Genomic DNA, 16,034 nt, shown 5'->3' with positions numbered 1-16,034 from the left:
GAGAGCGGTGTTAGAGGCAGCGTTACCTTCTTACACGCAGTGATGGAGCCGCCCAGGCTACTTCCCGAGCTGGCGCTGGCGCTGCCCTGCTGCGTTTCCGGAACCTGGTACATCAGGGGTGACTCCAAGCTGCTGTTTGTTCCCCAAAACACAAAAGAGAACACATTCAGTGAGTCATCTGCATATTCAGAAAGAAAGAAGCACAATGCGCTTTATGCAAAATCATCTTTTCAGATTGAGCTGGACACTGCAAACCTTCTGCTGACATTGATATTTGTTTCCTTGCTGGTTTCATTTTTGTATTTGGTGGAACCGCGATGACCTAGTCCATTCTGAATATAAAATTGTGACCCATCGCCCTCCACGGACTGTGGATGGACACATCTGCATGAGTTCTAGCAGAGTTGACACGTTTTCTTAAGCAGGCAGTTTTAAAACCCAAGTAATGTTCTTTCCATTGTCACATTATTTCTACTCAGCCAAAATGAATACATAAAAAATACTCATATTATTTTTTCAAATGAGAGGAAAACAATTTTAATTGGGAAGCAGTGTGGTACCATGAAAAGAACATGAGCTTTAGCAAACACAGGTCATCTCTTTATCATCCCTGTGACTGGAGACAGTATCTTAACTTTCTTGTCTCCAAAATTCTAGACTTAAATCCTCCTCCCCTGTTCCTGTCAAGTCTTGGTGGGCTTGACTATATACAGGGGTGTATACATATTTTAAAAGATCTGAAATTGCTTACAGCCTCAAGACATGATAAGAATCAAAATTATTTTTAGAAAATAGTTTTAGAATATTGAAGGGAACAGCTACCCACTCCAGTATTCTGACCTGGAGAATTCCATGGACTGTATAGGCCATGGGATTGCAAAGGGTCAGGCACGACTGAGTGACTTACTGAGCTGAGCTGAGAAATATTAAGATTCAGAGGGCTTCTTGTATATTTAAATTAGGCTGAATAATTTTCTTCTGAAAATATGCAAAGCTAGATTTTAAGAAAGTATACTGATATCTCAAGTCTACATATTTTATTTTTGTGGTTGTTGACTACATAGAACATGTACAATTCATTAAAACACATTTTTTGAAATATTGTCTAATGACTCTTTATGTAAGTATCAACCCAACATATAGAATTTTTTTCTTCAGATTAAGAAGCACCAAACAGAAGATCTGTTAAATAAACATTGTGTTTCTAAATAACCTATAAGCCTCATGCCTGAGGTTCTGAAGTAGTCAATTTTCACTGCATTGCAATTAGCCATAAGTCAAATATTGCATGCATGTAGTCCATTTGTATTCCTGTTATTAACTACTATGAATAACATTCTTTTTTCACATGACCACAGATGGTGCTCTGTAACAGATCAAAAATTTGGGTAAAAATTTTATAGAATAATTCAAGTAAAGTCTGTTTTGTTTTAAACATTATATAGTGTTTTCTGAGTAACTGCCACCTTGAGGAATAGAATGAAAAGACAGCATCCATATTATTTTTGATGAACTAGGGAAAGATTGGGAAAGGAAGGATGAAAGGAAGAAAGGAAGGAAGGGATAGAGGAAGGAAAGAAAAGGGAAGAAGGAGGGGGAGGGATCAGGAAACAGAGGAAGAAGGTAACTGACTCTAGATCCTGGTTCTAACGCCTGAGCCAAGACACTGCCTAGCTTTTCAGGGTCTCTTTTTCGTTTATAAATGAAATGCTTGGAGTCAAGTGTGTGGTCCCTGCTAGCTCTGGACTTCACTTTCAAAGTATCATCGACAGTTTGAGTTTTCAGCCCTGTTTTTACAGGCTTCTTGCAATGTAGGGCCTGTACCCTACTCACTGTCAGTAAGTGATTCTCCCTCAAACTCAGCTCCAGGCCTTCTGAATGCTTTCTCGGCCACAGGAGAGTTTGACTTTTATACCAAATAGGTTATCATTGTGAGATTCTAAATCATTTACACATGGAAGATAGGATCACTGACCAAGGTAACTACGGTCCGTAACAACTTGGCCCATGACTCAGAAGAAATTGAGTTATTATTCTTAGTGGGAGCCAGTCAAAGCTCTGTGTGCAGTTCAGAGAGACAGGCCGAAGAGTTTACATAGCTGCCTGCCCTGCTTCTGCTATGTCCATTAGGCATCTCTAGTGACCTGGAGGATCACTTCCATCTAGGCCACCAAAGGATTTAAGTCCAGTGTTGGGACATTCCCCATGTCTCATTGCAGGGTTAGCAGTCCTGAGAGTAGGAAGGAGGAAGGCTGAGAAATGAGGTGGACACAAACCTGATATAAAACACAACAGAAACAGAGCTTCAGCAATTGGTATCTCTCTAAAGGTGGATCACATCTAACTTAGGGAACGTTGGGTAGGTCCAAAATCAGGGAACCTAGGTTAGAGTAAAAGATCAGCCATGGAAGCTCCTTGTTTTCCCATAAAGCACATTGTACATGGCTGCAAGTAGCCACATTGCTCAGCCGTGTCTGACTATTGGGACCCCAGGAACTGTAGCCTGCCAGGCTCCTCTGTCCATGGAATTCTCCAGGCAAGAATACTGGAGTGGATAGCCATTCTCTTCTCCAGGGGACCTTCCTGACCCAAGGATCGAACCCGGGTCACCCCCACTGCAGGCAGAGTCCTTACTGTCAGAGACATCAGGGAGAGTAGCCATAGCACCATAGTGATTATTATACACATAAAAGTTTAACTGCTGAGTTAGTCTAGGAGAAAGAAGAGATGCCAAGTCACCAGATCACCAGATGGTCAATACTGAAATCAGATTGATTACATTCTTTGCAGCCATAGATGGAGAAGCTCTATACAGTCAGCAAAAACAAGACTGGGAGCTGACTGTGGCTCAGATCATGAACTCCTTATTGCAAAATTCAGACTTAAATTGAAGAAAGTAGTGAAAACCACTAGACCCCATTCACATATGACCTAAATTAAATTCCTTACAATTATGCGGTTCAGGTCAATTCTGCTCAGTGGTGTCCAACACTTTGTGACCCCATGGACTGCAGCACATCAGGCCTCCCTGTCCATTACCAGCTCCCAGAGCTTGCTCAAACTCATGTCCATCGAGTTGGTGATGCCATCCAACCATCTCATCCTCTGTCGTCCCCTTCTCCTCCCGCCTTCAATCTTGCCCATCATCAGTGTCTTTTCCAATGAGTCAGTTCTTCGAATTAGGTGGCCAAAGTATTGGAGTTCCAGCTTCAACATCAGTCCTTCCAATGAATATTGACTGATTTCCTTTAGGATCAACTGGTTGGATCTCCTTGCAGTCCAAGGGACTCTCAAGAGTCTTCTCCAATACCACAGTTCAAAAGCATCAATTCTTTGGCACTCAGCTTTCTTTATAGTCCAACTCTCATATCCTCTCACTACTGGAAAAACCAGAGCTTTGACTAGACAGACCTTTGTTGGCAAATTAATGTCTCTGCTTTTTAATATGCTATCTAGGTTGGTCATAGCTTTTCTTCCAAGGAGGAAGCATCTTTTAATTTCATGGCTGCAGTCACCATCTGCAGTGATTTTGGAGCCCCCCCAGAATAAAGTCTCTCAGTTTCCACTGTTTTCCACAATTAAACAGTGGAAGTGACAAATAGATTCAAATGATTAGATCTGATAGACAGAGTGCCTGAATAACTTTGGACAGAGGTTCGTAACACTGTACAGGAGGCAGTGATAAAGACCATCCCCAAGAAAAAGAAATCTAAAAAGGCAAAATGGTTGTCTGAGGAGGCCTTACAAATAACGAGAAAAGAAGAAAAACCAAAGGCAAAGGAGAAAAGCAAAGATAGACCCATCTGAATGCAGAGTTCCAAAGAGTAGCAAGGAGAGATAAGACAGCCTTCCTCAGTGATCAGTGCAAAGAAAGAAGGAAACAATAGAGTGGGAAAGACTAGAGATCTCTTCAAGAAAATTAGAGATACCAAGAGAACATTTCATACAAAAATGGGCACAATAAAGGACAGAAATGGTACGGACCTCTAAGTGGACCAACAGTTAGAACTGGACATTTCTGCTCCTTGGAAGAAAAGCTATGACCACCCTAGACAGCATGTTAAAAAGCAGCGACGTTACTCTGCCAACAAAGGTCCGTCTAGTCAAAGCTATGTTTTCTCCAGTAGTCACGTACGGATGTGGGAGCTGGACTACAAAGAAAGCTGAGTGCCAAATTGATGCTTTTGAACTGTGGTGTTGGGGAAGACTCTTGAGAGTCTCTTTGACCGCAAGGAGATCCAACCAGTCAATCCTAAAGGAAATCAGTCCTGAATATTCATTGGAAGGACTGATGTTGAAGTTGGAACTCCAGTACTTTGGCCACCTAATGTGAAGAGCTGACTCACTGGAAAAGACCCTGATATTGGGAAAGATTGAAGGCAGGAGGAGAAGGGGACAACAGAGGATGAGATGGTTGGATGGCATCACCGACTCAATGGACATAAGTTGAGCAAGCTCTGGGAGTTGGTGGTGGACAGGGAGGCCTGGCGTGCTGCAGTCCATCGGGTCACAAAGAGTCGGACACGACTGAGCAACTTAACTGAACTGACTGACCCACATATATCCTGGTATGAAAATCTTTCTGCCTTTAAGATGATTGTGAGATTGAGATCCTAGTCAGAAGTGAAGGTGAAGAAGGGGATTTGAAAGTGTTGCTTGCCTGCAGGTCTTGCTCCATTTGTTTAAGGACAATGGCATCCCACTCCAGTACTCTTGCCTGGAAAATCCCATGGATGGAGGAGCCTGGTAGGCTGCAGTCCATGGGGTTGCTAAGAGTCGGACATGACTGAGCGACTTCACTTTCACTTTTCACTTTCATGCATTGGAGAAGGAAATGGCAACCCACTCCAGTGTTCTTGCCTGGAGAATCCCAGGGGCAGGAGAGCCTGGTGGGCTGACGTTTATGGGGTCACACAGAGTCAGACACGACTGAAGTGACTTAGCAGCAGCAGCAACCATGTATAGCATTAACAAAATTAAAAATGTGTCCTCCACGCATCTTCTGGTCTCTCGAAACACATTATGAATCAATATAATGATGCCTATATCTAAAATATATCTAGAGAGGCACATCTTTTAAACCACGTGACATGAATGTAAGTTTCCAGTAGGTGACTACAACTCAGCTCAATCTATTCGCATGCCTTTGGGAAGGAGATGGAATTTTCAGAATATTTGCAAAAATGTTTTCTCTCTAGAAGCAGAACATTTGCTGCTACAGGATGAGACAGCAATGGCAAGAACATGAAACTCACGCATTTATTAAAAATGAGCACAAACTGGCATTAAAAGAACTGCTGTCAAGATACAGCACAGCCTTATAACTTGCTTTTAATGGGGAAGGATGTAAATACTTCCCTGGGACATTTTTGTTTGATTTTGACAAGTGTTGACAGTATTTATTAAGCACATCCTTTCTGTCTGGTTTCATGCTGAAACTGCTAAATGCATTTCAGTGAGGAGGAAGATCAAGGTAGGAAGGAAGGCACCAAAGCAGAATTTAAAGTAGTGGCTTTAAAAGTATTATAGGAGGAGAAGCAGACACCTTTGTAGAACAATGTCGTATATCAATGAGATCCTGAGTTGCCACCACACTGCAATCAATGGCTCATGCAATGTTAATAAGTAGGTCAACCATTAGTGGTGAAAATAGCTTAAGGAATATTCAGTGATTTCACCAGAGAATGAAGGGACCCACTACTGGAAACAGTAGTTTATGTTGCTACTCAAAGTTCAGTCTATGTACCCGCAGCACTCTTGGAAGCTTGTTGCTGCCCAGGATCTCATGACCTGCCCTAGAGCTACTGAATCAGATCTGCATTTTGACACTAAACTCATGGGATTCACATTCTCATTAAAGCTTGAGAAGCATTTATCCAAGGTCTTAAGTTAAATTTATATTGTTTTTGCCCTTGCGTCTTTGCACATGGTATCACTTCTTTTAGAAATGTACAGATGAACCTATCTTCAGGGCAGGAATAGGAATGTATTTGCAGACGTAGGGAACAGACACATGGAGACAGGGTAGCAGGTGTGAGATGAACTGGGATATTGGGATTCACATATATCCACTGCCATGTGTAAAACTGATAGCCAGTGGGAAGCTGCTGTACAGCGCATGGAGCTCAGCTTGGTGCTCTGTGATGACCTAGATGGATGGGATGGAGGTGGGGTGGGAGGGAGGTCCAAAAGGGAGGGGACTGTTGTTCAGTCATCCAGTCATGTCCAACTCTCTGCAACCCCAAGGACTGCAGCACGCCAGGCCTCCCTGTCCCTCACCATCTCCCAGAGTTTGCCCAAGTTCATGTTCATTGCATTGGTGACACTGTCCAGTCATCTCATCCTCTGATGCCCTTTTCTCCTTCTCCCCTCAATCTTTCCCAGCATCAGGGACTTTTCCAATAAGTCATCTGTTTGTAGCAGGTGACCAAAATACTGGAGATTTTGCATCAGTTCTTCCAGTGAATATTCAGGGTTGATCTCCCTTAAGATTGACCAGTTTGATCTCCTTGTCGTCCAAGGGGCTTTCAGGGTCTTCTCCAGCTCCACAATTCGAAGGCATCAGTTACTTGGAGTTCTGGCTTTTTCACAGTCCAGCTCTCACAACTGTACCTGACCACTGGGAAGACCATACTGCTGATTGTATGGACCTTTGTTGGCAGAGTAATGTCTCTGCTTTTCAATACACTATCTAGGTTTGTCATCGCTATCCTGCCAAGAAGCAACCGTCTTCTAATTTCATGGCTGCGGTCACCGTCCAGAGTGACTTTGGAGCCCAAGAAGAGGAAATCTGCATGTAGTATTGGGGGCAGATGCTATGATCTTATGGTTTTTTTTAATATTTAGTCTTAAGCCTGATTTTTCACTGGGATATGTGTGTACATATAACTGATTCATTTCACTGTATAGCAGAAACTAACACAACATTGTAAAGCAACTATACTCCGATTAAAAAAAAAAAAAACACCCTTCCTGTACCCACCCCCCACCCCAGCCCACACCCCTGCTTCCTTCAGAATAATCTCTACTCTATCCTTTGAGTCTCCATTTATAAATCACCTCTTGCACCTCTTTCTTCCCCTCTCTCTGCTAAGGAGACCACCGCTCCTCTCCAACCTCCAATGCTCAACGCACGCACATGCATACACACCGCACACTCACATCCACACCCTCACATTTCCTCCACCCTCATCTTCCCAATCTCAACTCAACCCAAGAAATGAGATAGATACTCTTGTGAGTTTCAATAGCACTTGTCCTATGACAGCACTTGTCAAAATGATATATAATTGCATAATGTTTGTCTGTCTCCCTGTTTAGGCTATAAATAGTGCTTTCACTGTTAGGGACCACCTAGGACAGCACTAGGCAGTGATGGATGCTCAATTAGTGTTTATCAATGTTGTTTTTCCTTATCTTTCTGAGCATCCTGGTTGACCTCAAAAGATTATGCACTGAAGAGTGTTTGAGTTCAATGCTAAATTTCCTGCCGTGGTGACAGATGGTGAGATAAGCTACATCTGAAAAGATAATTTAAAGAATTTCCCAGGATAATTCTAACAAAAAGGGATCCTGCTGCTGCTGTTGTTGTCGAAGTCAAGTAAACACAGTGAAAGTTAGACAATTTGAAGATTCTAAGAGCTAAGGTTTATTCTTAGCTTCTCCCCCACATAAAGAATGCTCTTAGTAAAATATGGTAATTGGTTTGATTGTCTCAATCCTATTAAGGATATCTATTTTTGGGCCTTATACTAAATCCTTTAATCTCAACACTAGAAGAAAAATAAAAGCTCCTATCTATCAGAAGGGATTTTGAGTAAGAAATCAAGTGCCCTTTGTTAAAACCAGTTTAACAACATGCCACAACCTAGAATTTAGAGGATTTTAAAATACACATTTGTGTGGTTCAAAATGAAAGTTTGCTAAAGTGAATGTCCTTATTTTACCCTTATCTAAAAGGGTTCATTTGTTAGATGAAGAAAAGGGGTTTAGGTCAGTCTTTCTAAAACTGATATGTTTTTGGAAAACTGAAAACCCAAAGCAACCTTGAGAAAGAACAAAGCTGGAGGCATCATACTCTCTGATTTCAAACTATATTACAAACACCTATAAAACAGTGTGATCTTAGCATGAAAAACAGACACAGAGATTACTGGAACAGAATACAGCACCACAAGTAAATGCACTTATATAGGGTCAATTAATCCATGACAAAGGAGCCAAGACTATACAATGTAGAAAAGGCAGTTTCTTCAGTAAATGGTATTGAAAAATGGAACAGCCACATGAAAAAGTATGAAACTGGATGCCCTACCTTATGCTGTGCTGTGCTTAGTCTCTCAGTCATGCCTAACTCTTTGAGATCCCATGGACTGCAGTTCACAGGCTCCTCTGTCCATGGGAATTCTCCAGGCAAGAATACTGAAGTGGGTTGCCGTGCCCTCGTCCAGGGGATCTTCCCAACCCAGGGATCAAACCCAGGTCTTCCGCATTGCAGGCATGTTCTTTATCAGCTGGGCCACCAGGGAAGCCCATGAATATCGGAGTGGGTTGCCTATCCCTTCACCAGGGATCTTCCAGACCCAGGAATCGAACCAGGTCTCCTGCGTTGCAGGCGGGTTCTTTACCAGCTGAGCTATGAGGGAAGCCCCCCACTACCTTATATCATATACAAAAATTAACTTGAAATAGATTAAAGACTTGAAAATAAGACCTGAAATCATAACACTCCTAGAAGAAAATAAAGGCAGTAAGCTCATAGAGGATTTAAAAAAATCTAACACCAAAAATGAAACCAAAAAAGCAAAAATAAATTAAAAACATTCTGCACAGCAAAGGAAACCATCAACAGAATAAAAATGCAACCTACAGGAAGGGAGAAAATATTTGCAAATCATATATCCAATAAGGGGCTAATATCCAAAATATGCAAAGAACTCATAATATTCAATAGCAAGAAAATGAACAGTCCAGTTAAAAAGGAGGCAGATCAGAATACAGATGACCAATGAACAGATGCACTACATCATTAATCACCAAGGACATGCAAATCAAAATAACAAAGAGATATCACTTCATACCTGTTAGAATGACTAACAGACAAAATAGCAAATATTGGAGAGGATATGGAGAAAAGGGAACACCAGTACACTGTTGGTGAGATGTAAATTGATGCAGTCACTTATGGAGAACTGTATGCAGTTTCCACAAAACATTATAAATAAAAGTACCACATGATCCTGCAATTCCACCTTTGGGCATTTCCCCAAACAGAACAAAAACACTCATTTGAAAAGATATATGCACCTCATGTTCATTGCAGCATTATTTACAATAGCCAACACATACTAAGTACATGAATCAATGGATGGATGAATACAAACACATAGCATGCATGCATACATGCACACAGAAACTGGAATATTATTCAGCCATAAAAACAAATGAAATCTTGGCATTTGCAATGACATGGATGAAACTTGAGGGCATTATGCTAAATGAAATAAGTCAAAGAAAGACAAATACTATTTGTACAATCTCTCTTATATGTGGAATTGAAAACATACATGTATATATGTGTATTTATCTATATCTATATCATCTGCATCTATAAAACAAAAGGGAGAGGTAGGTGGAAGAAATGGGTGAATGTTTTTTGATTTGTTCTTTACATTTTAAATACATTACATTAAAACTGATTTGCTTTAAAAATCACATGATGTGTAAATTTCTTCATATTCTGACCAGTTCAGTCACTCAGTCGTGTCCGACTCTTTGTGACCCCATGAATCGCATGAATCCTGGCCTCCCTGTCCATCACCAACTCCTGGAGTTCACTCAAACTCACATGCATCGAATTGGTGATGCCATCCAGCCATCTCATCCTCTGTTGTCCCCTTCTCCTCCTGCCCCCAATCCCTCCCAGCCTCAGAGGGACTCATTTTTCAATGAGTCAACTCTTCGCATGAGGTGGCCAAAGTATTGGAGTTTCAGCTTTAGCATCATTCCTTCCAAAGAATGCCTAAGACTGATCTCCTTTAGAACCGACTGGTTGGATCTCCTTGCAGTCCAAGGGACTCTCAAGAGTCTTCTCCAACACCACAGCTCAAAAACACCAATTCTTCAGCACTCAGCTTTCTTCACAGTCCAATTCTCACATCCATACATGACTAATGGGAAAACCATAGCCTTGACTAGATGGACCTTTGTTGGCAAAGTAATGTCTCTGCTTTTCAATATGCCATCTAGGTTGGTCATAACTTTCCTTGCAAGCAGTAAGTATCTTTTAGTTTCATGGCTGCAATCACCATCTGCAGTGATTTTGGAGCCTAAAAATTATTCCACTGTTTTAATCTTCTGACCAATCTATTGATAAATACTCCCTCCCTGGCCAATCTTTAGTCAAGTTCATTACACTGTTCATGAATCAGAAATCTCAGCCTTGTGATGCTGCCAATGCAGGAGAATAGGAAATGTGGGTTTGATCTCTGAGTCAGGAAGACTCCCTGGAGGAGGAAATGGCAATCCATTCCAGCATTCTTGCCTGGAAAATTCCATGGACAGAGGAGCCTGGTGGACTACAGTCCATGGGGCCGCAGAGTTGGACACGACTGAGCACAAGCACAAATTGTGATTGTTAGTTGCTCAGTCTTGTCCGACTCTTCTCAATCCCATGGACTGTAGCCTGCCAGGCTCCTATGTCATTGGAATTGAATTCTCCAGACAAGAATACTAGGGTGGGTCACCATTCCCATCTCCAGGGGAACTTCCTGACCCCGGGACTGAATCCAGGTCTCCTTCATTGCAGGCAGATTCTTTACCATCTGAGCTGAAAGAGTAGGACATGACTGAGCACAAGCACAAATTAGCTATACTCTAATTCAATATTGTTTTGCCAAAGCAAAACCAATATCTAGTTGTGGATGCGACTTGTGATAGAAGCAAGGTCCGATGCTGTAAAGAGCAATATTGCATAGGAACCTGGAATGTCAGGTCAATGAATCAAGGCAAATTGGAAGTAGTCAAACAGGAGATGGCAAGAGTAAACGTCAACATTCTAGGAATCAGCGAACTAAAATGGACTGGAATGGGTGAATATAACTCAGATGACCATTATATCCACTACTGTGGGCAGGAATCCCTTAGAAGAAATGGAGTAGCCGTCATGGTCAACAAAAGAGTCCGAAATGCAGTACTTGGATGCAATCTCAAAAACGACAGAATGATCTCTGTTCGTTTCCAAGGCAAACCATTCAATATCACAGTAATCCAAGCCTATGCCCCAACCAGTAACACTGAAGAAGCTGACAGTTAACGGTTCTATGAAGACCTACAAGACCTTTTAGAACTAACAGCCCAAAAAGATGTCCTTTTCATTATGGGGGACTGGAATGCAAAAGTAGGAAGTCAAGAAACACCTGGAGTAACAGGCAAATTTGGCCTTGGAGTATGGAATGAAGCAGGACAAAGGCTAATAGAGTTTTGCCAAGACAATGCACTGGTCATAGCAAACACCATCTTCCAACAACGCAAGAGAAGACTCTAAACATGGACATCACCAGATAGTCAACACCGAAATCAGATTGATTATATTCTTTGTAGCCAAAGATGGAGAAGCTCTATACAGTCAGCAAAAACAAGACCAGGAGCTGACTGTGGCTCAGATCATGAACTCCTTATTGCCAAATTCAGACTTAAATTGAAGAAAGTGGGGAAAACCACTAGACCATCCAGGTATGACCTAAATCAAATCCTTGATGATTATACAGTGGAAGTGAGAAATAGATTTAAGGGCCTAGATCTGATAGATAGAGTGCCTGATGAACTATGGACAGAGGTTCATGACATTGTACAGGAGACAGGGATCAAGACCATCCCATGGAAAAGAAATGCAAAAAAGCAAAATGGCTGTCTGAGGAGGCCTTACAAATAGCTGTGAAAAGAAGAGAAGCAAAAAGCAAAGGAGAAAAGGAAAGATATACGCATCTGAATGCAGAGTTCCAAAGAATAGCAAGAAGAGATAAGAAAGCCTTCCGCAGTGATCAATGCAAAGAAATAGAATGGGAAACAACAGAATGGGAAAGACTAGAGACATCTTCAAGAAAATTGCAGACACCAAGGGAACATTTCATGCAAAGATGGGCTTCATAAAGGACAGAAATGGTATGGACCTAACAGAAGCAGAAGATATTAAGAAGAGGTGGCAAGAATACACAGAAGAACTGTACAAAAAAGATCTTCATGACCCAGATAATAATGATGGTGTGTCACTCACCTAGAGCCAGACATTCTGGAATGTGAAGTCAAGTGGGCCTTAGAAAGCATCACTATGAACAAAGCTAGTGGAGGTGATGGAATTCCAGTTGAGCTATTCCAAATCCTGAAAGATGATGCTGTGAAAGTGCTGCACTCAGTATGCCAGCAAATTTGGAAAACTCAGCAGTGGCCACAGGACTGGAAAAGGGCAGTTTTCATTCTAATCTCAAATAAAGTCAATGCCAAAGAATGCTCAAACTACTGCACAATTGCACTCATCTCACACGCTAGTAAAGTAATGCTCAAAATTCTCCTCACCAGGCTTCAGCAGTATGTGAACTGCTAACTTCCAGATGTTCAAGCTGGTTTTAGAAAAGGCAGAAGAACCCAGAGATCAAATTACCAACATCTGCTGGATCATCGAAAAAGCAAGAGTGTCCAGAAAAACATCTATTTCTGCTTTATTGACTATGCCAAAGCCTTTGACTGTGTGGATCACAATCAACTGTGGAAAATTCTGAAAGAGATGGGAATAACAGACCACCTGACCTGCCTCTTGAGAAATCTGTATGCAGATCAGGAAGCAACAGTTAGAACTGGACATGGAAAAACAGACTGGTTCCAAATAGGAAAAGGAGTACGTCAAGGCTGTATATTGTCACTTAACTTCTATGCAGAGTACATCATGAGAAACACTGGGCTGGAAGAAGCACAAGCTGGAATCAAGATTTGCGGGAGAAATATCAATAACCTCAGATATGCAGATGACACCCCCCTTATGGCAGAAAGTGAAGAGGAACTAAAAAGCCTCTTGATGAAAGTGAAAGTGGAGAGTGAAAAAGTTGGCTTAAAGCTCAACATTCAGAAAACGAAGATCATGGCATCTGGTCCCATTGTTTCATGGGAAATAGATCAGGAGACAGTGGAAACAGTGTCAAACTTTATTTTTTGGGGATCCAAAATCACTGCAGATGGTGATTACAGCCATGAAATTAAAAGACGCTTACTCCTTGAAAGGAAAGTTATGACCAACCTAGATAGCATATTGAAAAGCAGAGACATTACTTTGCCAACAAAGGTCTGTCTAGTCAAGGCTATGGTTTTTCCAGTGGTCATGTATGGATGTGAGAGTTGGACTGTGAAGAAAGCCGAGCACTGAAGAATTTATGCTTTTGAGCTGTGGTGTTGGAGAAGACTCTTGAGAATCCTTTGAACTGCAAGGAGATCCAACCAGTCCATCCTAAAGGAGATCAGTCCTGGGTGTTCATTGGAGGGACTGATGCTGAAGCTGAAACCCCAATACTCTGGCCACCTCATGTGAAGAATTGACTCATTGGAAAAGACTCTGATTCTAGGAGGGATTGGGGGCAGGAGGAGAAGGGGATGACAGAGGATGAGATGGTTGGATGGCATCACCTACTCGATGGACGTGAGTTTGAGTGAACTCCGGAAGTTGGTGATGGACAGGGAGGCCTGGCGTGCTGTGATTCACTGGGTCGCAAAGAGTCAGACATGACTGTGCAACTGAACTGAACTGAAATCAATATTGATCATTTAAAAATAGAATTATTACTGCATGTGGGATATAATTTGTAAACACCAATGGTTGGTAGTTGTTTTTTTTTTTTTTTATTTGCAGTGTTAAATTATATCAAACACTGTTCAATGAAGACTTTTTCATTCAGGCAACCCTTAAATCCATCAGACATATCCAGTGAAAGCCTGATAGCCCATCATAAGTAGATATTATGCACAATAACTAGATTATAATAGAAAAAGTAAATAATAACTGCTTAATATAATACAAGAACTGTAGTGTAGAAAGGAGTGTATTGATGATCATATACATAATACAAAAGCATTTATTGAATGATAGTCTGTGTGTCAGATGCTGTGCTTTGAAAATTCATATACTATCTCTGAGTAGATAGATGGCAGCAAGTAATGGCCTCAGGAATTTCATCACTACCATAGGGGTTTATTTTTGTACCTTTAAACTCAGTTTCACAATCTCAGCCTGCACCAACACCCCAAGAATTAACCTTGAAAATATAACTCCTTACTCAGAAAAGAGGATCAAGCCAAAGAACAATATAGTTTAGCTTTTTCCCCCTTTTTGTTAACAAGAGCTATGGGAAACTTTTGAAAACATATGTCCTACAAATGGTATATGGAAAATATTATTTTAATGTCAGACAAAAGGTACCTATCATTGCTAAGTTAGAGTTGCATGAATATGCACCATGAAGGCCATTAGATGATGACTATTGACATACTTATCCCAAAGTTCTTTATGTCTTCAGGTGATATTTGTTTGGATGGTCAAAACACATCATGTATGTCACTGCATTCTGCTGCATCTAGATTTTAGTTCAGATACATTAGTAATATATAGTATGGTGTAGTATCCACCTCCATTCCCAACTCACCAAACCACCTGGGCAAGTGCTTCGTTCTGTAATCTTATCTACATTGCTCCTAAACTTATTGCCACCATTTAATGCATAGCAGATGCTTCGTATCTATGGACTATTTTACACTGTCTTTTAATTATACCCCTTTTATAGATCAGGAGTTAGAGGTTAACGTAATCCAAGTTTATATCCCTGGTAAATAACTGCTCTGTGATTTGCTCTGCTTCTCTTATCTCTACATCATGCTTTTTTCCATTGTAACTTCTAATTTCCCCTCTAATCCTTGGCTTCCATGACCGTGTCCTCTAAATGAGCCCCAGTGTAGCCAAATCCTAGTGCTCTGGTATTTGAGAAAGTCTAGGTTCAAGTTTCTACTTTAGTACTTATTAGCTGGGTGAAATTGGACATGTGACTTAAACCTCCTTAAGCATTCATTTCCTCATCTGTAACATGCAGATTATAATAGAAGCTGAGTCATGGAACTGTTCTGGTGGTTAAATGGGGTTATTGTCTTGTAAAGCAGTAGCATAATGCTGGCACAGGGAAAGCACTAGATATTAAATTGAGGAATGATACCATGTTAAGCTCCATAAATTGACTTATTCTCAAGATTCTCCTTATCAGATTTTAAGCATATTTTGATAATAAATTAAACAGAGTATGTGCAGACCTTTTGAATAAATGCATAAACATTTAATACTTGTGATTTTCTTGTTTTCTTTTCATTTTTATTGGAGTATAGTTGCTTTACAATATTGTGTTAGTTTCTGTTGTAAAGTGAGTGAGCTATACATATACATATATCCCCTCTTTTTAGGATTTCCTTCCCATTTGGTCACCACAGAACACTGAGTAGAGTTCCGTGTGCTATGCACTAGGTTCTCACTAGTTGTCTGTTTTATACACGGCAGTGTGTATATGTCAATCCCAATCTTCCAATTCATCCCAACCTCCCCTTTTCCTCCTTGGTGTCCATACATTTATTTTTTACATCTGTGTCTCTATTTCTGCCTTGAAAATAGGTTCATCTGTATCATTGTTCTAGGTTCCACATACATGCGTTAATACGCAGAGGTGGTCATACAGAGAGAAGTAACTCAAAAAGAGAAATAAATACTCATTGTAGTGACAGTTCCCTTTTCTGTTCTCAGACCTGAGTTTCTAAAATATATACATACTTATGCTGTCTCTTGACTGTCACCATGAAATTATAAAATAAAGAGCAATTAACCGCTTTTAAATCCAAGGAAACATAGAATTGATTCAATGAGTCTAAAGCTGTACAAATACATGGCCAGTTCAGACACACAGTCTTTTATTTGTCAACAGGGGGAATATTCAAGCTTACAGAGGACTAATATGACT

The 16,034-nt window shown here is 40.8% G+C and overlaps 1 protein-coding gene across 4 annotated transcripts in view; it reads right to left on the bottom strand.

The window, feature by feature from the left end:
- The window catches only part of SPHKAP (SPHK1 interactor, AKAP domain containing), a 190,373-nt gene that overhangs the window by 134,564 nt on the left and 39,775 nt on the right, over nt 1–16,034 (bottom strand). For all 4 annotated transcript variants that reach the window (XM_086365466.1, XM_086365471.1, XM_086365467.1 and 1 more), the window contains exon 2: nt 27–132. In XM_086365466.1, coding sequence (XP_086221592.1) covers nt 27–132 — 106 coding nt within the window. The remainder of the gene's footprint in view (nt 1–26; nt 133–16,034) is intronic.

This window comes from Bos grunniens, chromosome 2 (assembly GCF_055505025.1).
Source record: "Bos grunniens cultivar Pamir isolate PY7600 chromosome 2, Bosgru_T2T1.0, whole genome shotgun sequence".
Lineage (NCBI taxonomy): Eukaryota > Metazoa > Chordata > Mammalia > Artiodactyla > Bovidae > Bos > Bos grunniens.
Note: the sequence above shows the minus strand (reverse complement) of the source record. Positions and strands in the feature narration are given on the sequence as shown.